Below are 27850 nucleotides of genomic sequence, written 5' to 3' on the forward strand. Positions count from 1 at the left end.
AGCCAGAGGAAGAGATACATAGGGCAAGGTCTGGGAGGGTCCTGAAACACAGGAGCTTCTGTACTGATGGGAGTGGGGTACTTCACCCTCCCAGGGTGGATGTGTTTGCCAACCTGGAACTCTCTGGACCTCGTACTTCTGGGATTTTAAGGAGGCTTCATCACATAGGCTTGATTTTCAGCCCCTTTCCTTCTCTCTAGAAAATTGGGGGTGGGGCTGATAAATCCAAGCTTCTAATGGCATGGTCTTTTTAGTGACCAGACCTCATGCAGGAGCCATCCAGGAACCCACCCAGAGACACCTCATTAGGACAGAAGACCCTCCTATCACCCAGGAAATTACAAGGGTTTCAGGATCCCTGTCTCAGGAACAGGTCAAAGACCAATGTTAGAGAAAGAGGTGTTCCTAGTGTTCTTATCACTTAGGAAATTACATGGGTTTTAGGAGCTCTGTGCCAGGAACTGGGAGCAGACCAACATATATTCCCTATTACTGCACATTCTCTTTGTATATTTACCATGTTAATCTTTGTCTCAAATAGACGAGAAAGATATTTTTCAGCTTGTGAAGTATATTTTAGCTTTAATTATAGTGAGTTTTAAAAATAGAAGTTTTGAATTTTTATACGGATAAATCTGTTACTCTCTCCTTAATGCTATCTGACTTGACTGCTATCTGCCTTTTCAAACTGCCAAATTAAAAATATACTGTATTCATCTATATTTTTCTTGTATAATTTTTACTAATTTATCTTTTACATTTAACTGTCTCTTCTCTTTGTATGTAATTTATTTTTGAAGAGAGGAATCTAAGGATCGAGCTTTTCTTTCCTCTCCAGATTGTTAAGTAGCTACCTCTGCAGCATTTAATGCTTAGTACATGTTTTAACACTGATTTGACAAGCCAGTAGTAAGAGAATAAATTCAGTTTTCATCTAGATTTTTAAGAGCTCATTTTGTATAAAGGAAAGTCCATGAAAATGTGTGAAAGTATAATGATATTCTTACCTATTAAAGTGATTTTTTTGCTCCCAAAGAGAGAGCATACACACACACACACACACTCAAGTAAAGCAGAGTAAAATAAAAGAAAACAAAACCCTTTATTTTTTCATGTCTTTTATATAAAATCTTTAACTCTAGTTCTGGCATGTTTTACACATGTGCTGTACTAGGCTCAGCAGAGGAAGGGTAGTGGAGGCTGAGAGTAGGAAAGTAAGATAGCAGGACATTCCTTCATGTAGGGTCTTGTCGACCATTGTAAGGACTTTGATTTGGGGAAAAATGGGACGTCATTGGAAAATCTTATATTGAAAAGTAACATGAGCTGATTTATCTCCTTAAAGTATCATTCTGGCAGCTGTGAAGACAACACAAAGTGGAGAGGCAAGGATGGAACCTGAGAGACCGCTAAGGATGCAGTTCCGGTAATGCGGGAAAGAGATTATGGTGGTTCCCATTGGGATGGTAGCAGTAGAGGTGGTGAACAAAAGCCCTGCAGTGTTTTGAAGGTAGAGACAACAGCACTTACTATTGGATCAGATGTAGACTGTAGAAAGTCAAGTGTTCAGGATGACTCCAAGATTTGTTTGGCCTGAGCAACCAGGAAGATGGAGAGACCATTTACCAAGATGAAGAAGACTAGGGAAGGAGCAGAAAATCAGATAGACATCCAAGTGGAAATGTAGCTTAATGGGATAGATGCATGAGTATGGAGTTCTAGGACTGGAGATGAGAATTTGGCAGGATTCAGCAAAAAGATGATATTTACAGCCAGAAGACTGAATGAGATCACCATCAGAGTGAGTATTCATAGAAAGGGCAAGAGGACTGCGCCCTGGGCCATTCCAGCATTTAGGGATCAAAAAGATTAGGAGGATTATAAGAGGCACTACCAAGTAAGGAGGAAATGAGAGGAGAGCCAAGAGTGGGTTTTGTTTCAAAAGTGAAGCAAAGAAGTATTTCAAGAAAGAGAGAATATCCAATGTGTTAAATGGTGCTTGTGGTGAAAATGATCCAGTAACAGGTCTTGACCATTTAGCAACAAGGAAGTTGTTGGTGAGGTTGGCAAGATCAGAATCAGTGCACTGGTGGGGGTAAAAGCCCAAGTGGATTTGTGCTTAACAGAGAAGGAAAAGAGAGGAAGTGCAGATAGTGAGTATAGACAATTTTTTGTTTTCCTATGAATGGAAGCAGAAAAATGAAGCAGTAGCTAAGGGGAAGAAACTACAGCATGTATATGTGTTAACAGGAAAAGTGTAGCAGAAAAAGAAAGATTGAACATGCAGGAAAGGAGGACAATTGCTGGAGTGATTTCTTTGAGTGGGAGAGAGAATTGGGATTTAAAGAGCAACCGAGAGAGCTAGCCGCATGAGTACAGATGGTTCATGCTTCAAAACTGGAGGTAAGGCACAGCATACAGGTACAGATACCGACGGGCAGGTAAATGTGAAGGTGGGATAAGTAAGATTTCTCACCTTTTTATGATGTTTTCTTAGTGAAATTTGAAGCAAGGCCATCAACTGAGTGGTGGTAGAAGAGGAGGCTTGGGGATTTAAAAAGAAAGGAAAAGATATAAAATAGGAAAATAGCAGAGTGAATGCATTAAGGAGGAAAAGGTAGAATTTCAGGCTATCTTAAAAACCCACTTCAGGTTAGTGGGCGAGAATTTAAAGTCAAGTTAGTCAGTATGATTGTGTGTTTTCTCCAGCCTTTGTTGACTTCATGGCTGTAGACAGAAAGATGGATCTAACCTGAGTTAGGGCTTTCCTAGTTGAGAATGACAAAGGGAGAGAAGCAAGAGTACTGAGCATGTATGCAGACATAGCATGTAAACTAGGTAAGGGGTAAAGACATGAATAAGTGGCAGGCTCATGGTGTGTGGGTTGCAAATGCAGTCAAAGAACTGCTGTAGTTGGGGTGGGTACCAGAAGGAATGATCTGATAAGGTAGAAGATAGTGGTGGTGAGTAACTGCTCCAACTGCTTACGTTTGTTGTGTGTCTTTTGTGATAGAAAGCCTTTACACATTTGGTATCTGATTTTCAAGTAAGTTCAGGATGTCTATAATTTTTGTCACTAGGGTTAGCAGTTCCTGTTTTACATATGCCATTTATTTTCATAAAATGAAAGAGACACTGTAATAAAATACTGAAATAAGCATAGAGACACCTGTATAGAAACTGAAACAATGAGAAAACAAGATGTGAGTGTTAACTGATGGCTGAAACAGTTACCAAGGCATTGATTTGCTCCCTAAGTATTTAAAAGGCTTCAGAGATCTTTGGTAACTTCCTGGATTTATTCCATAGTTATTAACCATGTGTACTTCCTGATAGTTTTAAGAATGAAAATAAAATTATACTTTGATCCAGATTTTCATGTTTATTAGCATGATTATATAAAGTAGCCTCAAAATTTTTTTAATACTCTGGATTTTCCAGTTATTTTTCATTGCCAATTTTTTCTTACATTTCTTTTTGATTAGAAATTGTATTGTATTTCAAAGAACCAGCTCTTGGATTTATTTCTGTTGTACTTTTTTTTTTCCTAATGCTTTTTATGATTATGCTTATTAATTCCTTCCATTTTATTTTATTTTATTTTTACTTTTTATTGTGAGAATTTTCAAAATAAAAAAAGTGGGAAAAATAGTATGATCAATACCTGTGTATACTCACATCTTATATTTCAATAATTACAGACATTTTTGTGGAAACTATTTAAAGCTTTAAAGTATATTACAGATGCATAGCACTGTAATATCACCCATACCAAAATAAACAATACTTCCTTATAGGAATCTAATGCTACTCTATGTTAAAGTTTCCACCAGTTTCCTGTGACAACACCCAATCTGTTCTCTGTATATAAGAGCTTGATTTTTGTTTTTGTTTTCAGATTCTACATATAAGGGAGATCATATAGTATTTGTCTTTATTTGTCTGACCTATTTTACTTCTAACGATGCCCTCAAAGTCGATCCATGTTGTAATAAAGGGCTAGATTTCATTCTTTTTTATGGCTGAATAATAGTCTATCATAAATACATGGGACATTTTCTTTATCCATTCATCCATTGATGAACACTTAGGTTGTTTACGTATCTTGGCTGTTGTAAATAATGTTGCAGTGAGCATGGGGGTGCATGTATCTTTTCAAGTTACTGTTTTCATTTTCTTCAAATAAATAACTAGAAGTTAAATTACTGGATAATATGGTGGCCCTATTTTTAATATTTTGAGGAACCTCTATGGTATTTTCCATAGTGGCTGCATCAATTTACTTGTTTACCAAAAATGCACAAGATTTCCCTTTTCTCGACATCATTGCCAACACTTGTTATTTATGGTCTTATTGATAATAGCCATTCTAACAGGTATGAGGTAATCTCTTGCTATGATTTTTGTTTGCGTTTCCTTGATGATTAGTGATGTTGAGCAACGTTTCATGTTTGTGTTGGTGTTTTATATGTCCTCTTTGGAAAAATGCCTACTTAGTTTCTCTGCCCATCTTAAATTATTTTTCCTTTTGTTAAAATTGAGGCATAGTTGATCTACAATATTATTTTCAGGTATGCAATATAGAGATTCAAATTTTTTATAGATTTACTCCACTTAAAGTTATTATAAAATATTGGCTGTATTCCCTGTGCTGTTTATTTTATAAATAGTAATTTGTAACTCTTAATTCCCTACACCTATCTTTTTCCTCCCCCTTCCCTCTCCCCACTGGTAACCACTGGTTAGTTTTCCAGGTCTGTGAATCTATTTCTATTTTGTTATATTTATTCATTTGTTTTAATTTTTTAGATTCCATGTATACATGATAACATACAGTATTTGACTTTCTCTGTCTGAATTATTTCACTAAGCATGATATTCTTCAAGTCTATCCATGTTGCTGCAAATGGCAAACTTTTAATCCTTTTTATGGCTGAGTAGTATTTCATTGTGTATGTGTATGTATTTTTATATATCACACCTTCTTTATCCATTCTTCCATTGGTGAACACTTAGGTTGCTTCCATATCTTAGCTGTTGTAAATAATGCTGCTGTGAACACTGTGGTGCATGTATCTCTTTGAATTAGTGTTTTTGTTTTCTTCAGATACACACCCAGGAGTGAAATTGCTGGATCATATGGTAGTTTTATTTTTAGTTTTTTGAGGCCCCTCCATACTGTTTTCCACAGTGGTGGCAGCAATTTACACTTCTGCCAACAGTGTACAAGGATTCTCTTTTCTCCACATTCTCACCAACATTTGTTATTTATGGTCTTTTTGATGATAGCCATTCTGACAGGTGTGGGGTGGTAACTCGTGGTTTTTATTTGCATATTTCTGAAGATTATCAGTGTTGAGCATCTTTTCATGTGCCTTTTGGTCATCTGTATGTCTTTGGGAAAATGTCTATTCAGGTCTGTTGCCCAGTTTTTGTTTTTGTTTTTTAAATATTGAGTTTTCTGAATTATTTATATATTTTGGATATTAACCCCTATTGTTCATATCATTTGCAAATATTTTTGTCTTGTTCAGTAGATTGTCTTTTTGTTTTGTTGTGGTTTCTCTTATTGTGCAAAAGCTTATAAGTTTAATTAGGTCCCATTTGTTTATTTTTGCTTTTGTTTCCTTTGCCTTAGGAGACAGATCCAGAAATATGTCAAAGAGCGTTCTGCCCATGAAGCTTTGTGGTTTCCAGTCTTACATTTGGATCTTTAATCCATTTGAGTTTACTTTTGTACATGGTGTGAGAAAATGTTCTAATTTCATTTTTTTACGTGTAACTGTCCAGTTTTCCCAGCACCACTTATTGAAGAGATTGTCTTTCCCCTATTTGTATTGTTACGTTCTTTGTCGTAGATTAATTGACCATAAGTGCGTAGGTTTATTCCTGGACTTTCTGTTCTGTTCCATTGATGTATGTGCCTGTTTTGTGCCATTACTATACTATTTTGATTACTCTAGCTTTGTAGTATTGTCTGAGGTCTAGGAAGCATAACTCCAGCTCTGTTCTTCTTTCTCAAGATTGTGTTGAGTAATCAGGGTCTTTGTGTTTCCATACAAAATTTAAAATTATTTGTTCTAGTTCTGTGAAAAATGCCAGTGGTATTTTGGTAGAGATTGCATTGAATTAATCTGTAGATTGCCTTGAATCTGTAGATTGTCTTGGTTAGTGTGATCATTTTAACAATGTTAATTCTTCCAGTTCATGAACAGAGTATATCTTTCCATCTGTTTTTGTCTTCTTCAGTTTCTTTGATTAGTGTCTCACAGTTTTACAAGTGCAGTTCTTTTACCTCTTTAGTTAGATTTATTCCTAGGTACTTCATTCTTTTTGATAAGATTGTAAATGGCCTCTAACCATTTTTTAATTGGATTGTTTATTTGTTTGCTATTGACTGGTATAAGTCCTTTATATACTTTGGATATTAACCCCTTCTCAGATAGATAATTTGTAAATATTTTCTACTCTTCTATAGGTTGCCTTTTCTATTAATGTTTCCTTTTGCTGTGCAGAAGCTTTTTAGTTTGATGTAGTTCCATTTATTTATTTTTGCTCTTGTTGCCTTTGCTTTTGGTGTCAAATCCAAGAAGTCATTGCCAAAACTTTTGTCAAAGAGCTTAAGCCTTATGTTTTCTACTAGGAGTTTTATATTTCAGGTCGATGTTCAAGTTTTCAATCCATTTTGAATTGGTTTTCATGTATGGGGTAAGGCAGTGGTCCAGCCTTATTCTTTTGCATGTGGCTCTCCAGTTTTTGCAACATTATTTATTGAAGAGACTATCCTTTACCCATTGTATATTCTTGGTTCTTTGGTTGTAAAATAATTGACTATCTATGTATGGGTTTATCTCTGAGCACTCTGTTTTAATTCATTGGTCCATATATTTGCTTTTATGCCAAATACCATAGTTGCTTTAGCAATATTAGTTTGTAATGCAGTTTGAAATCAGGGAGTGTGATGCCTCCAGATTTTGTGCTTTCTCAAGATTGGGCTATTCAGGGTATTTTGTGGTTCCATACAAATTTTAGGATTGTTTGTACTGTTTCCGTGAAAAATACTGTTGGAACTTTGATAAGGATTGCATTGAGTCTGTAGCTCACTTTGGGTGATATGGACATTTTAATAGTATTAATTCTTTCAATCCATAAGCACAGAATATCTTTCTATTTATTTGTGTTTTCTTCAATTTCATTTGTCTTATAGTTTTTAGTGTATTGATCTTTAACCTCCTTGGATAAATTTATTCCTAGGTATCTTTATTCTTTTTCATGTAGTTGTAAATGTGGTTGTTTTCTTAATTTTCCTTTCTGATAATTCATTGTTAGTGCATAGAAAACAACTGATTTTTGTATATTGATTTTTTTATCCTGCAAATTTATTGAATTCATTTATTAGTTCTGCATTTTGGTGGGGTCGTTGGAGGTTTCTATGGGTGATATCATGTTATGTGCAGGTAGAGACAATTTTACTTTTTCCTTTCCAACTTGGAATGCTTTTTTTTTTTTTTTTTCTTACTCAACTGCTCCATCTAGGACTTCCAGAATTTTGTGTGAATCAAAATGGCAGGAATGGTGTCTTGTCTTGTTCTTGATCTTAGAGGAAAGCTTTTGGCTTTTCACCATTGTATAATGTTAGCTGTGCTTGTCAGGTATGACCTTTATTATGTTGGGATACATTCCCTCAATGCCTATTTTATTTATTGAGAGTTTTTACCATGAATAGATGTTGAATTCTGTCAGATGCTTTTTCTGCATCTGTTAAGATAATCATATGATTTTTATGCTTTATTTTGTTAATGTGGTATATCACATTGATTTATTCACAGACATTGAACCATTCTTATATTTCTGGAATAAATCCTACTTGATTGTAATGTATCATCCTTTTAATTTCTCATTGAATTTGGTTTTCTAATATTTTGTTGAGGATTTTGCATCTATGTTCATCAAGGATATTGACTTATAATTTTATTTTCATAATAGTATTCCTGTCTGGTTTTGGAATCAAGTTAATGTTGGCCTCATGAGTTTAGAAGTGTTCCCTCTTCTGTTTTTGGGATGAGTTTAAGAAGGATTGGTATTCATTCTTCTATAAGTGTTCGGTAGAATTCACCTGTGAAGCCATGTCGTCCAGGACTTTTTTTCTTGCGATGTCTTTGATTAATGGTTTAGTCTCATTACTAGTAATTGGTGGTGTGCTCTGATTTTCCATTTCTGCATGATTCAGTCTTGGTCGGTTACATGTTTCTAGGAATTTATCTGTTTGGTTTAGATTGTTCAATTTGTTGTTGTGTAGTTGCTCACAGTAGCCTGTTATGATCCTTTGTATTTCTGTTTTATCAGTTGTAATGTCTTCTCTCATTTTCAGTTTAGCTAAAGTTTTATCTATTTTGTTTCTTTTCAAAATACTGGTTCTTAGTTTCATTGATCTTTTCTATTGCCTTATTAGTCTCTATTTCACTTATTTCCACTCTGGTCTTTGTTTTCTTCCTTCTAATTTGGGCTCAGTTTGGTTTTGTTTGTTTTGTTTTGTTTTGTTTTCCCCTTCTGTCCACTTTGCATTTTCCTATTTGTCTTTGGCAAGCGTATTTATTTATTTATTTATTTAAATTTAATGAAAAATTTTTGCTTTTTATTGAAGTGTAGTTGATGTATGATGTTAGTATGAGGTGTACAGCAGAGTGATTCAGTTATATATATATACAGACATAAATTTTTTTCAGATTCTCTTCCATTATATGTTATTACAAGAAATTGAATATATTTCCCTGTGCTATATAGTCGGTTCTAAGCGTATTTAAATGTCCAAAAAAAAAAAATCCTCGAGCTTGAAAGAAGGGGCATGGCTCAGGGGTCTCACCCAAGGGCGGCCGGCAGGGGGCGCCCGGCGGCGGCCCCGCCCCCGCCGCCTCCCCGCCCCCGCCGCCTCCCTGCCCACCTCGTGCTCAGAGGCGCTCGCTGAGAGTTCTCACGGGGTCCCTGACGCCTCAGGCAGAGCCAAGAGCAGGGCGGCGCAGCCGGCTGAGGGCCAAGGGTGAGAGCGGCCTGGGCAGCCTCACAGCAGGTAGGACTGAGGATGGAGCGAGGAGGGCGCAGCCCCGGGGCCCTCCAGACGGCCGGCGCCGACCCTCCGTGGTTGAGGGCTCCGCGCCCCAGAGACCTGGGCCTGGCTGCCCTTGGCCATCATCGTGGGCCGATGGGCGCCGAGCTGGAGACGCCAGAAACAGGTGAGGCCTGCCTGCCCGGAGAAAAGCCGCCTCTGGCCGTTTACCCAAAGGCGCGGAGGTGGTGGCTGGAGGTGGTGGAGGCAGGTGCTGAGCCGCCAGAACCACCATAGCCGGTTCAGACACAAACCTGGAGGGAATTACTGGCCAGCTCAGTGCCCGCCGTCTGTTGAGGGTGTGCCCCTGTTTCCCAAGAAAGAGTGGAGGGGAGCGGACCACACCGCTTACTACTCCCGGGCTCGGTTTGTTTGTAACCTTTTGAAATTGGCTTTTTTCACTCAGCATAATGGCTTTGAAAATTCACCCAAGCTTTTGAGTATATCAATACAGTATTCCTCCCTTATCCACAACTTTGCTTTCTGGGGTATCAGTTACCCATGGTCAACAGCTGTTTGAAGTTATTTAAGGGAAAATTCTAGAAATAAACAATTCATAAGTTTTAAATTGTGCACTGTTCTGAGTAGCTTGATGAAATCTTGCACCATTTACTTTGTCTCACCTGGGAGGTGAATCATGCCTTTGTCCAGCATATACCGCCCATTAGTCACTTAGTAACCACCTGGGTTATCAGATTGACTTTGTGATATCGCAGTGCTTGTGTTGAAATAACCCTTATTTTACTTAATAATGGCCTCAAAGCACAAGAGTAGTGATGCGGCAATTTGGATATGCCAAAGAGTTGCCGCGAAGTGCTTTCTTACAGTGAAAAGGAGAAAGTTCTTGACTTAATAATGAAAGAAAAAAATCATAGGCTGAGGTTGCTAAGATCTGTGATATGAAGGAATCTTCTGTCTGTGAAATTGGGAAGAAGGTAAAAGAAATTCATGGTAGTTCTGCTGTTGCTCCCCAAACTGTATGAAAAGTGCATGGTTAGGATGGACAAGCTATTAAATTTATACAATAAGATATTTTGAGCGACATTCACATAACTTTATTATAGTATATTATTATGTTTCTATTTTATTATTGTTGTTATTAACCTCTTCTTGTGCCTAATTTATAAATTAAACTTTATCATAGGTTTGTATGTATAGGAAAAAAAATGTATTAAGTATATATAGGGTTTGATACAGTCCAGGGTTTCAGGCATTCATTTGGGGTCTTGCAACATATCCTCTACAGATAAGGGGGGACTACAGTAGGTTATTCCTTTTTATTGCTTAGTAGTATTCCATTGTGTGGATACAGCAGTGTTATTTCATTCATCTGTGAAGGGCATTTAGGTAGTTTCCAGTTTGGCAATTATGAAAAGAGCTGCTGCAAGCATCTGTGCACAGGTTTTTTGTGAACATGAGTTTTCATTTATCTAGGAGTTAGATTGCTGGATAATGTGGTTATAGATGTATGTTAACTTTATAAGAGACTGCCAATTTTTTTTTTTTTAGATTTATTGTACTGTTTTGCATTCCCATAAACAACATAGGAGAGTTCTAATTGCTCTGCATCTTGGTCATCATTTGGTATTGTCAATAGTTTTTAAAAAATTTTAAGTATTCTAATCATGCAGTGATATCTCATAATGGTTTTAGTTTCCACTTCCCTAGTAGCTACTGATACTTAGCTGCTTTTTAATGTTTTTATGTCAGCCTCATATCCTCACTGATGATGTGTCTGTTCATACCTTTTGCCCGCTTTTTACTAGATTGTTTTCTTACTGTTGCATTTTAAGAGCTCTTTATATAAATTGTGGGTACAAATCCTGAGATACATGATTTGCAAATATTTTCTCTGACTTTGTGGTTTATCTTTCCAGTCCCTTAAACATATCTCACAGAGCAAAAGTTTTAACTTTTGATTCAGACATTTACCAATCTTCTGTGTCCTGTTTTAAAAAATCTTTGATTAACTCCACATTTGATTAATCACAAAGTTGTTTTCCTCCTTTGTGAGGTGTGTGGTTGAAGTCTAGGTTCACTTTTTTGCCTGTGAATAATATGAGTTGTTCAAACACTGTCTGCTGAAAAGAGTTATCTTTTCTCTTGAAATGTTTTTAAATTAGAAAGCTTAATTTCTGTCATTTCAAGTTAAAAATGTTAAAACTTTAAAGTTTTTGTTACACAGAATTAATATATTTAACAAATTCAAAATTTGGTTTCACCACGTGAGAACTTATTTGTTCTCTCTATATACAAATATGTATATATGGAACCATATTGTGTGAAGATTTATGTTTCTGTGGCAAAATTCTATCTTAAAATTCTGTCTTAATTTTAAGTAAACTATTTATAAAAGAAAGTGGGTTTAGTTTTTCATTTTGTCTTAATTCTGCTGAATTTAGTGTGCAGTTACCAGTGTCCGATTACTCCATAGTAGTCAATATTACCTTATTTTATTTTGAATCCTCCATGTTTAAAATGTTTTCTAAAAATTTTAAATGATATAACTTTTGGTTTTTATTTCCTGTTTACTTTTTTTATGTTTATTCTCAAAAGAGTAAAGGGATTTAATGACCCTTATTAAAAGTTTTCTTTATACTAAAATGAAAGTTGTTGTTAAGAGAAAATTTTAAAACTTTATTCTTATTCTCAAAAACTGGCTTATACTTGATACCTTATTATTTAGAGACACAATATACTCTGAGGAAAAAGAAACAAATTCAAACACAATGAAATTGTGGGGGAAGATAGTAGAATGATGATTTTGTTTGTCACTATTGATTTTTCCTATTTATATGAAATAATCATATCAACCTATAATATAGAGTTAAATATTTTACATAATAAAATTTTGGTTTATATTAATGAATGTGTTACATTAGTAAAAAGGATGTGGACTGAAACAACTAGTCTGGAAATCTTTGTGTAGTTTAAATGATTTTAATTCTGAATAATTACAGGATTAAAATATGGATAATTTTTAAAAACATTTGAAGTATATGTATACATTATAGATATATACAGTGGGTATATACATATCTTTTTTTTTTAATTGTCTATGGTTTTCTTTTTTCCCCGCTTTTTTATTCTAATATTTTTCTAGGCATAGTGACTGTCTTCTTTGTTCTCCTTAACCTTCCACATCTTTTACCCAACCACACAGTCCAAGAAGTGCTATTCATAATAATGCAAGTTCCTTTCAACAATGTTGACTAAAGATTTTTAAAATAACTTAGAAAATAGTACCAATATTCTCTTTCTTTCATTCCATTTCAGGCAATAATTCATTTGCATCACTGCTTTAGCACATGAGTAAGCTTGATTTTCTACATGAGTTGAAGTTTTAATGTATTTTGTTTAGAAAGAAGGTTAATTGTTGTGATGTTCAGTATTACTGCTTTTAGCATGGAAGTGTAGGAAGTTCTTTTCATTTGTTCACATTACAAAGACTTGTTAATTTATTATTTTTAAGATGCTCTTCATTTACCCTTAAAAACTGATTATGAAATCTGTCATTCCTTATAGTCCAGTATTAAAATGGTGTTAGAATGGTACATTGTTATATTTACCATCTATTTTCAGAAAGACCAAGGTGAACATAAATAGAAAGTCATTGTGTCTGTCCAAATTATTCTCAGCTCAGAAGAGCTATCTTACCTTTTTTTCTTTTCAAATTAATTGAAGATATATGATAGAAAAGTTATTTTATAAGGCCATAGTTTTGTGATTTCAAATTCTTCAAATCTTCAGGAAGGTTTTGAAGCCGTAAGATTTTTTTCATTTTGTTTTTATCTATTTAGGCTGTCCTTGTTGACAGACTGTATATTTTTACTTGTTTATTAAAAGAAAAAAAAATTTGTTTAATGCACCGATTCACCTTTAAAGCAAGTGAGCCCAAAATTGACTACTAGGAACCCTCCTCCACCCACCTCCTAACCCACCACTATGGCAGTATAACCTCTTCTGCTCATTATCTCTGTGGTATAATATGAAGTTTTCCAGGTGCTTTATAGTTAGAACTTCTAGTGCTGTGGTTTCTGAAATCCACATAGCATTCCTGAAAATAACAAATCCATACTTAGGTTTATGGTGCCATTTTATTAAGGATATCTGTTTTATATTAAAAGTTCTTTTAATGATTTTATTTTCTTATTTATTATATCCCAGAATCTGCTCCCAAAAGAAAAAGAAAAATGCTCCTTAGGTGCTGGAGATGTTTGAAAAATGTAAATCAAGAAATTCCAATAAATAACTGTTTCACCCTGATACTTGTGTGATTAGATTTAGGAATTTGCTGTTTAGTGGGTTCCTATTGTGGAAGAGAAATCTCTCAGGCATGAATTGATAGTCCAGATCCTTTGAGGTCTGTCTAGTCTGACCTATGACCCCTATTCTTACAGGGTCAACATCTGAGGGCAGGAGATTAAGGCAGTTTAAAGACCGGAATGGTAAATGGAATGGAAAAATTAGCCAGCACATTTTGGGTGCAAAACATCAAAGTCATCAAATAGTTTGCTTATTTTAAACCTGGCTTATGGTTGTAACAAGCTAATTTTACTGTGGTTTTTGGAATCAGAAAAATTTAGTAATCATAATTCACTTCAGGATTCTATTTATACAGTATTAACTGTATAATACAAATTAAGTTCATTAAGCTTAATCTCAAAATATCAGGAAAGGCAAAAATAATTTGTCAGCATTTCAATACATTTTAGTGTTTTCTCCAGTTTAAATGCTTAATTTAAAGTGGGATGATATTTACCTTAGCTTTTACTATGAAATAATTTTAATTTATCAACAATGTTGAATAAGAAAATACATATTTTATTCAACACTGTTGATATAGTATATATATAAGCTGATAATTTGAAGTGACTGAGGATTTGGTTGTAACTATATACTTTTAAGAAAAAAAATCTGTTTTTAAAAGGAAGAGATAGAAAGCAGAAGAAAGTAAATTGGTCAAGCAGAGACAATTTCCTTTTTCCCCCTTTATCTTTCTTAGAGTTGGCTCTTTTATATTTTACCTCTTTCCCTTTTAAAATATTCCTTATGACTTTAATTGTATATTCTTCATTGTAATTTCAAAATACAGACTTTAAATCTTAGTTCCTTTTGTTGTGCATCAGAAACTAACACAGTATTGTAAATTAACTATACTTCAATAAAATAATTTTTTTTAATCTTAGTTGCTAAGTTTTGGTCCCTTGTAAGGAATTCCCCACCACCCTTTATTTTACATTTGTTTGTATCCTGGACAGCTGTGAATTTGCATCTTCTGCTTCCTACTAATGACTGGCAAGGGCTGGAGTTGAATAACTGAACTGTTGCATCCAAGTTTCCATTTATTTATATAGTTACTAAGGACATTAGTAAAATTAGTAGAACACCGAAGTCTCCTTAATTCTCCTGCATTTTTAAAATTCTACCCCAAATTTGTCTTATTATAGACTTAATTTTAGGGTGGTTTTCCAAGCTTTTCTTCTTGTGATTATTTGGCCAGAGATCTCTTAATGAGGCAATTATGGTTGTTTCCTTCATTCACATTATCTTAGCAGATGCTCTCCCTGCTGTGACCTCTGTTCAGACTAGGCAGACAATGTGCCATTCTCATCACCCTCCACAAGACATTGTGTGGGGTGAGCTTCATTTGGCGCTGCATAGGTCTCCCAAGATGCCTGATGAGAATGGTCAGAAGCCAAGTGGCAAATAATCACAGTTTGGGGTTGATTTTCTGATTGCTGTTTTATTCTAAGCAAAATAAATAGTAAAATAATACCTAAAGAAAAAAAATGGTCTAGAAGCAACTCTACTAATATTATAAGTAGAAATTGTGGGTTTAAGAAGTAATTTTACATAGCTTCCTTCCTCTAGACTGTGGTCTTGGTGAAAATGAGATTATTGAAAATGAAAATATTTATTGTATGGTTTTAATACAAAGGATGATAGAAAATGAGTAATGTTTTTAAACTTGGAGGTCCTTTCACAAAAGGAAATAAATTAAGCCTTTAATACTAAGTTTGTATATTTTTAATGAACATATAACCATTCACAGTGTTACTTTTAAACTTTAGAAAACATAAATTCTTAAGTTTATATCTGTTATGAGGTCCAGTCTGTTCCTGTATGAACAGTAAGGGCTGATTAGATAAAGACTGATCAACAGAAAATTTCCATACTTTGCTAAATCCCTCCACTGAGATACTAGTCCTGTGTCTCAAGCCCAGGTAACTATCCAGAGAATTACAAAGTTTTTAGCCTTTCTTCAGTCTCCGCTAATAAGGAGGTACAAGTCAAATTCTGTCCATATGAATTTGAAGAGCCTTTTGCAAAGCTTCTTATAAATTTACATTGGAATTTTTTTTTTTTGAAATTTGGTTCAACAGATTAAAGGGGTGACAACTTGAATTATCCTGATATTATAAAGAGATTGTTCTTTCTGTTGGTGTAAATAGGGTCACCAAATTTTAATAAGTGGATTTTAATCCACTTGCACCTATCTGTAAGAAGTAGTAATTTAGTAAAGCATGTTCCGTTTTTCTAAAATCAGATTCCTAATAAACTTCCATATAAAGTAAAATTTTTAACATATGCATTTTCACATAATGAAGGGCTAACATGTAAAGTGTAGGTCCTTTGGATATATGCAGAGAACAAATATTAAGTTTAGAAAATGTTTTATTAAAAAGGGGTGAATTTTCTCTTAAAAGAAAATCTAGAACAAGTCAAGTAAGAATTCAAGAATTTTGATGTCTAAAAATTTTCTTTAAGCTTTAAATTGTTCTTTAAGTCTTGTCTATTGTATGATTGTTTTAAATATATGGGTAATAAGGATCAAAATCAAATATTTCACTTCCTTTTGGGACAGAGTTACTTGTTTACTCTTATTGACTATAGAAAATGTTCATAATCTCTAGAAGTGCTAAAAATGTACTCATCCATGAAGGCTAAAAATATTATCTATACTTTAAATAATTATTTTTAAAACTCAGTTTTTCAAGAATCTTCTACTAAGGACAACTGAATTTTATAGTTGTCCTCATTAATTGGGAAAGCAGGTGTATGATCATAGTTAGAAGAGCTCAATTGCCTGTGCTAAATTTGAACCAGGGTCTCTTTATACCTAGCTGTCTTCTTCATTACTCATTGTATACTGTCACAAATGAATGCCTCTGGGGACAGTGATTTCTTTTTTTATAGAACCATTGTATGGAACTGCTATTAAGACAGTTCTTTCTTTTTCCTAGTGGCTGACTTGAGATTCTGTTCTCTGATTTAAGCATTTGCTTTTCGTCCTCTCAGCTTTAATACCCCATCTTGAGGGTTCCCTCTTGATTTATTATTGATAGTACTGGGGGTGCTACCAGTGCAATAAGAGAAGAAAACTAAATAAAAGATCTAAGGATTGGAAAAGAAGAAAAACAAATGCTTTGTTATTTGTATCAATATGATTTTATATCCATGGTTATCTACAGATGAATTATTGGAGTAATTGGAATAAACAAAAGAATTTAACATGATTGCTGGTTGCAAGTTCAATACACAAAAGTCAAACTAAGATCAACTGAATATCTGGAATGTAAGGACAGTTCTAAACCCCAGGAACTCACAATTAGAAACTGTAATTTCAAAAAAAGGGGTTTGATCCACATTTGGAACATAAACCATAATATACTGTATCTAGGAATAAATCTAACAAAACTATGAAAGACTTACGTAGAGAAAATGATAAACTTATACTGAGAGATATAAAAGCATACCTAAATAAATGGAGAAAAGTATTTTGTTAATGAATGGTAAGACTCAATATTTTAAAGAGGGTAATTCCCTGTGTATTAATATATAGATTCAATGTAATTTCATTCAGAATTCCAAAAAGGTTGATTTTAAATTGATTCAGAGGTTAATAGGGCCAATAATAACCACACAATTTTGTAGATGAAAAATCACAAAGTGTGAAGGCTCCCCCTACCAGATATCTATATTTATTATACAACCATGTGAGTATATATGATTGAATGAGATGATGGCCCAGTGAAAGACAAGTAGACCATTGGATGAGAATATATACAAATCTTGATATATGGCAGAGGTGCATTTCAGATCTTAGAAAATCATGAAAAAATTATAAATGATTCTGACAATGTATCTGACCATAGAGAAAAAGTAAAATTGGACCCCTACCTCATACTATATTTAAAGACTTAAAAGTATAAAGCAAAACTTTACAGTTCTTAGGTTTGGGAATTTTTTTTTAAACAAGACACAAAAAATACAAACCATAAAGGATAAGAGTAAATTGACTACTTCAGAATTTAAAATTTCTACCTGGCAAATGTTTCACTCAAAAATACAGAACCACTCTAAGTGTTATGAAAATTGGAAATTTAGATCTTATGCAAAATGTGGGAGTTACTGGGGAAGCAAAGAGCCAGTACATTAGAGAAATAGTCACGAACTAGTCTTCAGAAACTCTGGACTAGATAAATAGATCAGAGCCTGCAGGGAAATCCAAAAAGCCAAATATATCTGGTATGGCAGAGGAGCTGGGAAGAGGGAGCCCCTGGGAGGTCTGTGTCACCTCTGCATTGTGACAGCCTCTCTGGGTTTGTAGACAAGGGATAGTGGCGGGCTACTGCTGGTCAGCAAGACCAACACTGGGAAGACAAGCTGGGCACAGAGCACCAGAGAGGACAAGCTGAGACCTGCAGGGCAGATCTGTGTCTGCTCCCATGTCTGACCCCAATGACCCTCCATGAATAATGACTTCTGCTTTATTTTTGCTTTCCATGTCTTGTATAGAAGTTTCTCTTTCAGCTGACTCTGACCCAGAACCAACCAGAAAAAAGATTCTGGGAAACATAGTTACCAGCCATAAGTAAATTGACATAAAATAGTCCAGCACCAATAATATAAACAAAGTAAGAAAATATGGTATAGAGTGGGAAGGGATATTTCCAATGCATGTAGTTGATAAAGAATTAATGTCTATAATATATAAAAGACTGCAAGTCAAAAAAAGTGAAAACTCAGTAGAAAAATGAGCAAATAAACTAACTTATAAAAGAGAAAAATAAATATTCAGTAAACAAATAAAAAGATACTGAGCATTATTAATTTAAATGACATACTATTTCACTCCCATAGAATTAACAGAAATTTTAAAGTCTTAACTATACTAAGTAGTGTAAAGAATGTCACCCAATCCTGATGAGACTCATAATTCATGAATCCACTTGAGAGAGCAATCTGGCAATATCTGGTGCAATGGAAATTGTTCATATCCTTTGACTGCACTTCTAGATGGATTTCCCAGAGCAGTCTTTTTCAAATTGTGGGCTGGGACCTGCTAGTGGCCTTTGATATTCATTTGGTAAATTAAGACAAGTATTATTGCTATTTTTAATGAAAGAATAAAAATCATCAGAGTGCTTTGCATGTAATAAGAGTAACTATTTCATATACTTTTGGGTTGTGCTAGATGTGTGTTTGTGTGTGACTATTGAATCATGATGCAAAATGTTTTCTCTTGAATCACGGTCACATGTACACAAAGATAATTGTGCAAAAATAATGTTTATTGCAGCATTGTTTGTAATAGCAAAAATACAGAAACAACCTAAGTGTCTGTTAACAAGAGGATGGTTAAATTATAATATATTCTCAAAATGATAACGGAGTTAAAGTCAACAGATTAGAGTTACCTTTATCAAACTGGATTACGCTTTTAAAAATCCCACTATAATGTTGATAATAAAGCAAGTTGCAGAATGATCCATGCAGATTTATTCATTTTTATTTAGTTTTTTAAAAACCATCAAATAATATTATGTATTGTCTATGGATACTTATATGTGTGGTAAAAATATAAAAACCTGATAAACCCTAAAGTCATAATAATGCTACTGTGGAGAGGCAGACAAGAGAATGGGATTGCAGGAGTATGTAGGTTATATTGACTCATTTTTTTCAAGTTTTGTGTCCTTTATTAAGTTACTTATATAAATTTCATACCTTTCTTGATTATTCTTAGGTGTTATAATTTTTGATACTATTTTGAATGGTTTTTTTTTTTCTTTTAACTGATTATTGCTACGTTAGAGAAAAACTATGGGTTTGGGGGATAGTTTTGTCTCTTCTCCAATAGTCATACCTACTATTTCTTATGGAATGGACTAGAATTTAGTGAACACTGTTGAAAATGCTGCTGACAGCAGGCACTCCATCTACTGATTTAATAAAAATGGCTTTAATATTTCAAATTTAATGTTACTGTTTTTCAGTAAATAAGCATGATGTTTAATTGCTTCCCTTCTCTTTTGCTGAGTTTTTATTCTGAGTAGCTGTTGAACTATATCAAAAATCTTTTTCAGCATCAATTGACATAATTAATGTAATTTTTTACTACCAGTTATTGATAAAGTGAATTTCATTTTATATATAGATTCTAAATATAGATTAAGATTCTAAGTATAGATTCTAAAAAGTTAAACAATCCTTTTATTCCTAGAGGAAAAAACCCTTCTTAGTCATGATACACTGATATACTCAGTTTCATAATATTTATTGGTCTTCATGAACTTAGACTCTTCAATATGTTTCTCTCATCATGTCTTATTATTAAGGTTATTCTCCTTCATATTTTAGGGAGTTTTCTGTTTGTTTCTATCTTGTGGGATAATATATATCAGAACTAAAGGAGTGGTCTCCAGAGTGGAAAATCTACACTCCAATAGAAAGACAATATAATAGATTCATTTTCTTCATACATGGAAAAAATATCATGATGAGTTTATATTTATTTTATTCTTTTTGTCTTATGATATATACTAGTATACATATAATCTATAAATACAAACAAACATACATATATTGGGATGGATGTTCAAAAATATTTTACTGATAAGTTTGCATAGTCAAAATAATTTGGAACCCAGAGCTTTAAAAGGTGACAGAAGAACTAAGCTACAAAAAACCTAAGCCCTTTTTTTGCCTTTTGTAGTTTAAAAAAATTACTTATCTATTAATTTTTTCTGCTGCCTCTTGGTCAAATTTGGTATATTTTGGTAAATTATATACTTCCTTTGTATTTTCTACTGTATCGACATAAAGTTGCAATAAGATTCTCTTACTGTTTTAGTTTCTTCCATTATGCAATTGGATTTTAAGAATCCCTAGCATTTTACATTTTTATTTTCTCTCTTCCTGTTTAGGCTTCTCATGGATTTACCTTTTCAAATAATTAGCTTTTGTCTTATTTATATTTTTTGCTGCTTTTGTTGGTTTTCTCTATTTCTTTACTTTCAGTTTTTACAGTAAAACATCAACTTTTGTTAATTCTGTTATACTTTTTTGATTTTATAAAGTTGAATACTTAGCTTATTTTCAGGCTTTATTTTTATGAACAGTAAGGATTTCAGACAATAAGTATTCCTTTAAGAAAAGCTTCGGCTATATAGGTTTTAGAATGAATTTCTAATTATTTTCATTATCTTCTCGATAATTTAAAATTTTCATTTTGATCTTCCCTTTGCTTCAAGGGTTATTTAATTTTTTTATCTAATTGGAGCTGTATTGGTCACTAATCTTTGGGATGTAGGTAATATGAGCCAACTCATAATGATTTAAGGCACTCATCCACAGTTGTGGCCCCTGGACTATCATCAGCATCACATAGAATCTTGTTAGAAATGCAAATTCTCGAGCCTCATCAAGACTTACCCCAGGATATGGATCCCAGCCGTCTGTCTTTTGCTCTGTTTTGTTAGGTTATGTTTTATAACCAACCCTCCAGGTAATTTTGAGGCACTGTGCAGTCTGAGAACCACTGGCTTAAGGAGGACAAAAGAAAATTTTTGACTCACATAATTCATAATTCCAAGAATTAGAACAGTTTCAGATACATCTGGATTTGGGTGCTCAATCCACATGCCAAGAGGGACAGAATTACCAACAGTTCTAACAAAAGCCCAGGACTGATTATATTCATCAAACTGGTAATGCTAGACAGGACTCATCTGCCCACCCCTTGAGCTGAGGAGTGAGGTAAGCCCATCCAAACCACAAGAATTTAAAGTAGGGGAAGGAGGACTCTCTAAAAGGAAACCAAGGTGCTGTTATGAAAAGAGATGTTGGGTGAGTGAGGCAAAAACAACTGATATCTATAAAACAGTGCTGTTCAAAGTAGCCAGTCTTCACACTGTTTCCGTTTTTCAATAGCACTAGGAGCTTGTGTCATAATGTGAAACATACTGCTCCCTTCACTGAGAAAGTCTTAGTACAAAACCAGTGTCCTCTGTACGAAATATTCATTTCTTCGTGTATTTAGAAATTTTCTTCTGTAGTTTGTTTGCAGAGTTCTTTCCTTGTTTCCTTTTCTCCTTGTAGGACTCCTTTTATTCAACTGGTTAGTTCCAAAATTGGTCTTCAATGTTTCTTATCTTTTTTCTTAGCATTTCCATCTGCTGTCTTGCTTTTTGTTGTAAGATTGTTCCAGAATGTTGAGTTCTCAGGTGTGACTATCTCCTTTCACTGTTCTTCCCATTTAATTTTAAAATTTCAAATCAGTTTTTTAGTTCCAGAGAGCCTTTTTAACCCTGTCTAAACTAATTGGTTTATGTTACAAGTTTCTTCAGAGAATTTCATTGGGAGCCACATTTTCTAAAAGTGCATCTTTCTTCATTAGACTACGTTGTCCCTGTGAGTTACTGTTTTTTTTTTTTTCTCCAGTTGTGGTTTTTCTTCCCTTAAGAAGAGTACAGAGCTGCATTTCTTGAGCAGAGGTTCTGACTGTGGAAGGTACAGTTCTTGCTCCTCTGAGCTGTCAGTAAACAAACTATCAAACCATGACCCTTCTGCTGAGGGAGATAGGAGTTTGGAGGGATGGAGGGTCGAGGAGAGAAGCTGAAGAATACATTTCATTTACCAAAGGAACAAACATGAAAACACTTAGGAATAAAGCTTAATAAGAGACATGCAGGAACTAAATAGAGAAAATGAAAATTGTACTTTGTTAGCATAAAATAAAATTTGAGTAAATCTAAACACATATACAAAGTCTGTCCTGGGGTATATTATCTTTGTGTGTTTATGTGTGTGTGCATACTATTAAAATTGGCGTTTTTTTACCTTCTTTTTTTATATAATTTTTTTCTAAGTGGAATTGATTTTGTATAATAATTTTGTAACCAGCCACTTTATTAACCTCTTTTTAGTAATTTTAATAATTTTTCAATATATTTATGGCTTTCAAAGTATGAAATATTTTACCTACAAATAATAATTTTGCCTCATCTGTGATCATTTTTGACATATCTAATTTTATGGCTCTTTCATTTGGTGAATTCTTTCATTTGTTTCTGCCTTTGTTGCTTACCCATCCAGCGATCGGATAAATACTGATGGATATTTTTTTCTGGTTTATTTCTTTTAACTCTTAGATCCATCTAAAATTTATTTTGTAACTTTATATAATATAAAAGTTTATTCTAAATTTCCCCATACTCAGTATCTTTTGTTTGAACACTTTACATTAATTTGTGAAGCCTTTGTTATGTAATGATTTCTTCTATATATTACTTCTAATGTGTGTGTTTCAGGACTCTAATTTTGTATTGTCTTGCTTTTTCTTCCACCAGTTGTTTTTAGTTCTGTATATCTGTAATGCCTTTTTCAGTACCTAGAAAGCAGATCTCCCTTTATTACTGTCCTAAAATACTCCTCTAGCTCCTGGGTGAAATTTAAAGTTTGTCAAGTCTTCTCATCACTACCAAGAAAATCCCACTGGTACTTTGGTAGGAGTTCCAGTTATTTAATTCATGAAATTACTGAGGTATAGGAATTCCAGTTTTATAATTGATAAACCTGAGGTATAATCTATAAATAGAAATTTAAATTTCCATAATGAAGCCATAAATCTAATCATAGCTATAGACTATTACTTCATATAGCTTGATCTATTTTTTCATGCTCTAAGAATTGAATTAATAAGTCATTGGAAATTATTTTAATAGCAGCAATTTAATATCTTTATATTTATTAAAAATAATTTACCTCTGACACTTAATACCTACAACTGTGTAATAAGTAAAATTTGGGTCTATGATATAATTAGAAAGTTATTGTTAAAGTAGGGAAAATTATGCTATAGGTATATGTATTATGAATAGTCTAGCAGTTACACTGTTAAGAGTAGTAATAAAAAAAGAGATAAATAATCCTATCACAGACCGAAAATTATAGGAAAACCTGAAGGCATTGTCTGTCTATTCTATGTGTTTTTTATGTAGATAAGCCTGTTTAAATTCTGGGTGACCCTAAATCCACACATCTTAAATTATATTTTATTTACAAATTAAAAAGCTATCATGCCTGCAAACACTTGAACCATGCTAAAATCACTCATTTTTTGGCTCAAGAAGGAAGTCTGATGTCCTGTAGTGCATGGCCAGGCTGCTTTTCAAAGTCCAGTTGTCAGCTCAAATGCTGTCAGTGCTGCGCTGTCAGTGATAGGATTTTCTCAGAAGTAATTCTTCTAAAGGTTTAAAACAAAACAACAACCGGCTGCATAAAGGTAGCATGTTTATGGATTCTGTTCTCTTATATTAACCTGTTTGTCTATCTTAATGCCACTACTGTCCTATCTTGTTTACTGTATGTCAGTTGTGGTTGATTTTGTCCTGGAGGGGACATTTGGCAGTGTCTGGAGACATCTTTGGTTGTTACAATTGAGGAGGGGGGCTGCTACTGGCATTTAGTGGGTAGAGGCTGTGGATACTGATAAAAATCTTATGATGCTTAGGACAGCCCCCACAACAAGAATTATCTGGCCTAATGTCATAGTGCCAAGATTGAAAAACCCTGTCGTGTCTTTACAGTAACTCTTGAAATCAGGTAATATCAGTCCTTCAAACTTGTTTATCTTTTCCAGAACTGTCTTGGACATTCAAGGTCCTTTGTATTTTTATATAAATCACAAATGAACTTGTAAACTGGATATTTGATTGGGATTGCATTTAATCTATAGAATAATTTGGTGAGAATTTACATCTTAACTGTTTTGAGTGTTTTAATTCATTAACCTGATGTATAACCATTTATTTTAAGTTTTCATGTATTTCAGTAATGGTTTATAGTTCTTAGTATTCAAAGACTTCCATATCTTTTGTTAAGTTTATTCTTGAGTATTTTATGTATTTTGATGCTGTTATATATAATCTCTTTAAATTTTATTTACTGTTTATTGCTAGTATATAAAAATACAACTGATTTCTTGACTACTGTATTTATCTACTAATTCTGTTATCTTTTGTAGATTCCTTAGGATTTTATATGTTAATAATCGTGTAGTCTGCAACTGATAATTTTTTTTCCTCCTTTTCTATCTTTATGACTTTTATTTCTTCACTTTTTTGTTTTGCTTTTGTGGGTTTTATCTTGTTTTGTTTTGTTTTCTGTTTTTGTTTTGGCCTTCCTGGAGCAGCTAGGTTCTTTAGTAAATTTTTATTTAGAAGTGATGAGAATGGACATCCTTGCCTTCTCACTATTTGGAGGAAAATATTCAGTATTTCAGTATTTCTCTATTAATTATTATGGTAGTCCTTTGTCAGGTTGAGAAAGTTTTCTTCTATTTCTAATTCCTGAAAAATATTAATCATAAATGAATGTTGGATTTTCTCATGCTTTTCTCTAAAGGTACTGAAATGTCAGATGTTTTTATCTCCTTTAGTCTATTAATATGACTTTTAAGTCAATTAATTGACTTTTGAATGATAGTACCAACAGAAATGTTTTTCTGGAATAAACTCTGATCAGGATACCTAATCTTTTTATATTATTTATATAATTTATGTATTGTTGGACTCTTGCTGATATTTTGCTAATAATTTGTGTATCCATATTCATGAAAGATACTGGTGTATAGTTTTATTTTCTTGTAATGTATTTGTCAGGTTTTGGTATTAGGGTTGACATCTTATAAACAATTTCCCTCCTCATAACAAAAAAGGTTTTGTAAGATTGTGTCATTTATTTGAATTTTTTTCTTTAAATGTTTGCTAGAATTCACCAGTAAAATTATCTGGACTTGGAGCTTTCTTTGCAGAAATTGTTTTTTATTACAAAGTCAATTTCTTTAATAGATAGGAGTAATAGTCAGAGATCTCCAGGGAAACAGAACCAGATTTTTTTTTTAATTAAAAACTGCTTTCTGAAACGTGGTTTTTATCAAACCTGACAATCTCTTCTTTTTAATTGGAGAATTGAGACTATTTGTATTTAATTATTGGTATAATTAGATACAAGTCTACTACTTTGCTGTTTGCTTGCTATTTTTCTTTATGTGTCCCCTGCCTTTTTTTTTTTTTGCTTAATATTGTTTCACGTGCTATAAAATGTAAGTACTTACAAAAGGATAATTTTATTCACCCTGTGTCATCCTTTGTGGTATTGTGTCTTACATTTACTTTGCTGTAACGTATAAATTCCACAATTTAGTGTCATTACTTTTACTTTATATTGATATTTATCTTAGAAATAATTAAGAGTAGTAAATAGATAGCATTTTATGTTTATGTATACATTGCCCATTTCCGGTTCTCTTCATTTCTTTGCATAGGTTGAAGTTTTTATGTTGTAGCATTTCCTTTGAGCCTGAAGAAGTTCCAGCCCCCTCCCTTTTTTTTTTTTTTTTTTTTTTTTGGTAAGCATTTTTTCTTGTGGAAGTCTGCTGGCTACAAGTTCTCTCAGATATTCTTTTTTTTTTTAACATTTTTTATTGAGTTATAGTCATTTTACAATGTTGTGTCAAATTCCAGTGTAGAGCACAGCTTTTCAGTTATACATAAATATACATATATTCATTGTCACATTTTTTTTTGCTGTTTTAAATATCTTTATTTTACTCTCATTTTTGAAGGATATTTTTAATCGATTCAAAATACTCAGTTGAAAGTATTTTTTCTTTGAAGATGTTGTTTGATTGCTACCTGGACTCCATTAGTTCTGAGAAGACATCAAATGTCATTTATTTCTGCATTTCATGGTGTGAAATATGTCTGTTTCCCTTACTCCTTTATTTGGGTTTTTAGTAGTAAGTACCATGTGTCAAGGTGTGATTTTCTTTGTATTTATCATGTGTGGGGTTCTCTGAGCTTTTCTGATCTGTCGATTAAAGATGTTTTTTGTAAAATTTAGGAACCTTTTAGCCTTTATTTCTTCAAGTATTTTTTTCTGCCTCATTTTCTCTTCTTTTTCTGGGACTAACTACATATATAATGCTCTATTTCATATTATACCACATGTCACAGAGGCTCTGTTCATATTTTTCAGTCCTTTATTTTCTCTGAAATCAGTTCATACTATTTCTTTTATAGTCTATCTTTAAATTCACTGGTTCTTTTTCTGCAGTTTCCACAATGCTTCTATCCAGTCGAACTCTTCATTTTAGATATAGCTTTCAGTTCTAGAATTTCCAGTTGGTTTATTTTTTATAGTTTTCTTTCTTTTTCCTGCCAAGTTTCCCCATGTTTTTTATCCAGCATGTCCTTTTCCTGTATGTTGTTGAATATGTTTATCGTAGCTGTTTTGAGCTCTCTTATTTCCACCATTTGGGTCTTTTCAGGGTCTTTTCTATTGTCTGCTTTTTTCCTTGAATGTGAGTTGCTTTCTCCTGCTTCTTTGCATGTCTAGTAATTCTTTTACTGTATGCAGAGTGTTGTTGCTGACAGTTGCAAAGAGTCTATATTTTTATCTTCTTTTTAAGGTGTTGAGTTTTATTGTGGCAGGCAATTGAATTACTGGTAGATTTCTATTCTGCCGGCCTTGTTTTTATTCTAAATTAGTATACATTTGCGTTGGTTTTGTGTTTAGTCCTAAGGTGCAGCCCTTCCTCTGAGGAATTGTCCTTATTTCTAAGGTATGAGTTACTGGGATCTCAACTGAATGCCCAAGCTGCTGGATTAGAGATCCAGTGGTGATCTTGCCACTCTGGCTGGGAAACATTCCTGTATCTCCCAGCACTGTGTGACCTTGCGTCTTTGCTTATCTCTCCACCAAATAATAGCAGCCTCTTTCTTCTGTGCTTAGCAGTCTCACTCTGCGTATGGGTGTAAGGGGGCTCTTTGGCACAGATTTCTTCTCTCCAGTAACCTGTTCCACAATTTCAACTGTTTCCTAAATCTTTAGCTCAAATCTTTAATTCTCTCACTCAGTGACATCACGGTGCTATGCTTGGGTTCCATCTCTTTGAACCTTAGTCCTGAAAGTCGGCTCAGAAAGCGAGGTCACACGTGGTGCTTACTTTGAATGTTTCCCTTCTATAATGCATTCCACTGCCTGTTGTCCCATCCAGTGCCTATAAACTGTTATCTCAGGTATCTTTTCCAGTTTTTTAGTTGTTTAATGGAGGAGAGCAAGTCTAGCGACAGTGAGTCTGTCATGGCCAGCCTACTGAACCTGTATATTCTTAATTTGTTTGTAACACAGGAAGTAAAGAATTACAGGTAGAAATTATTTATTTGGGGGTTGCAAGTTGTTTTTCAGCCCTACTGTGATACTGTCTCCAGAAACAATTTTTCTATAAGCTCTTATATTACTGTTTTGTTTTCTAGTCTATCGGCTATTCCTTGTCACTTATGAAAGAATATGGTTTCCAAGGTCTTTTTATGTAGTTGACACTGAATTTATGTCTCAGCATTTGGTAGGGTTAAAAGATGTATAGTATGTTTTCTGCTGTAGTTCATCACTATC

At 33.7% G+C, this 27850-nt stretch overlaps 1 protein-coding gene across 4 annotated transcripts in view; it reads left to right on the forward strand.

Annotated features, from left to right (window-relative positions):
• The window catches only part of LIN28B (lin-28 homolog B), a 115795-nt gene that overhangs the window by 69299 nt on the left and 18646 nt on the right, over positions 1 to 27850 (forward strand). For all 4 annotated transcript variants that reach the window (XM_072966293.1, XM_072966296.1, XM_072966292.1 and 1 more), the window contains one exon: positions 1346 to 1426. In XM_072966293.1, the coding sequence (XP_072822394.1) occupies positions 1346 to 1426 (81 nt within the window). The remainder of the gene's footprint in view (positions 1 to 1345; positions 1427 to 27850) is intronic.

This window comes from Vicugna pacos, chromosome 8, assembly GCF_048564905.1.
Source record: "Vicugna pacos chromosome 8, VicPac4, whole genome shotgun sequence".
NCBI classification, from domain to species: Eukaryota; Metazoa; Chordata; class Mammalia; order Artiodactyla; family Camelidae; genus Vicugna; species Vicugna pacos.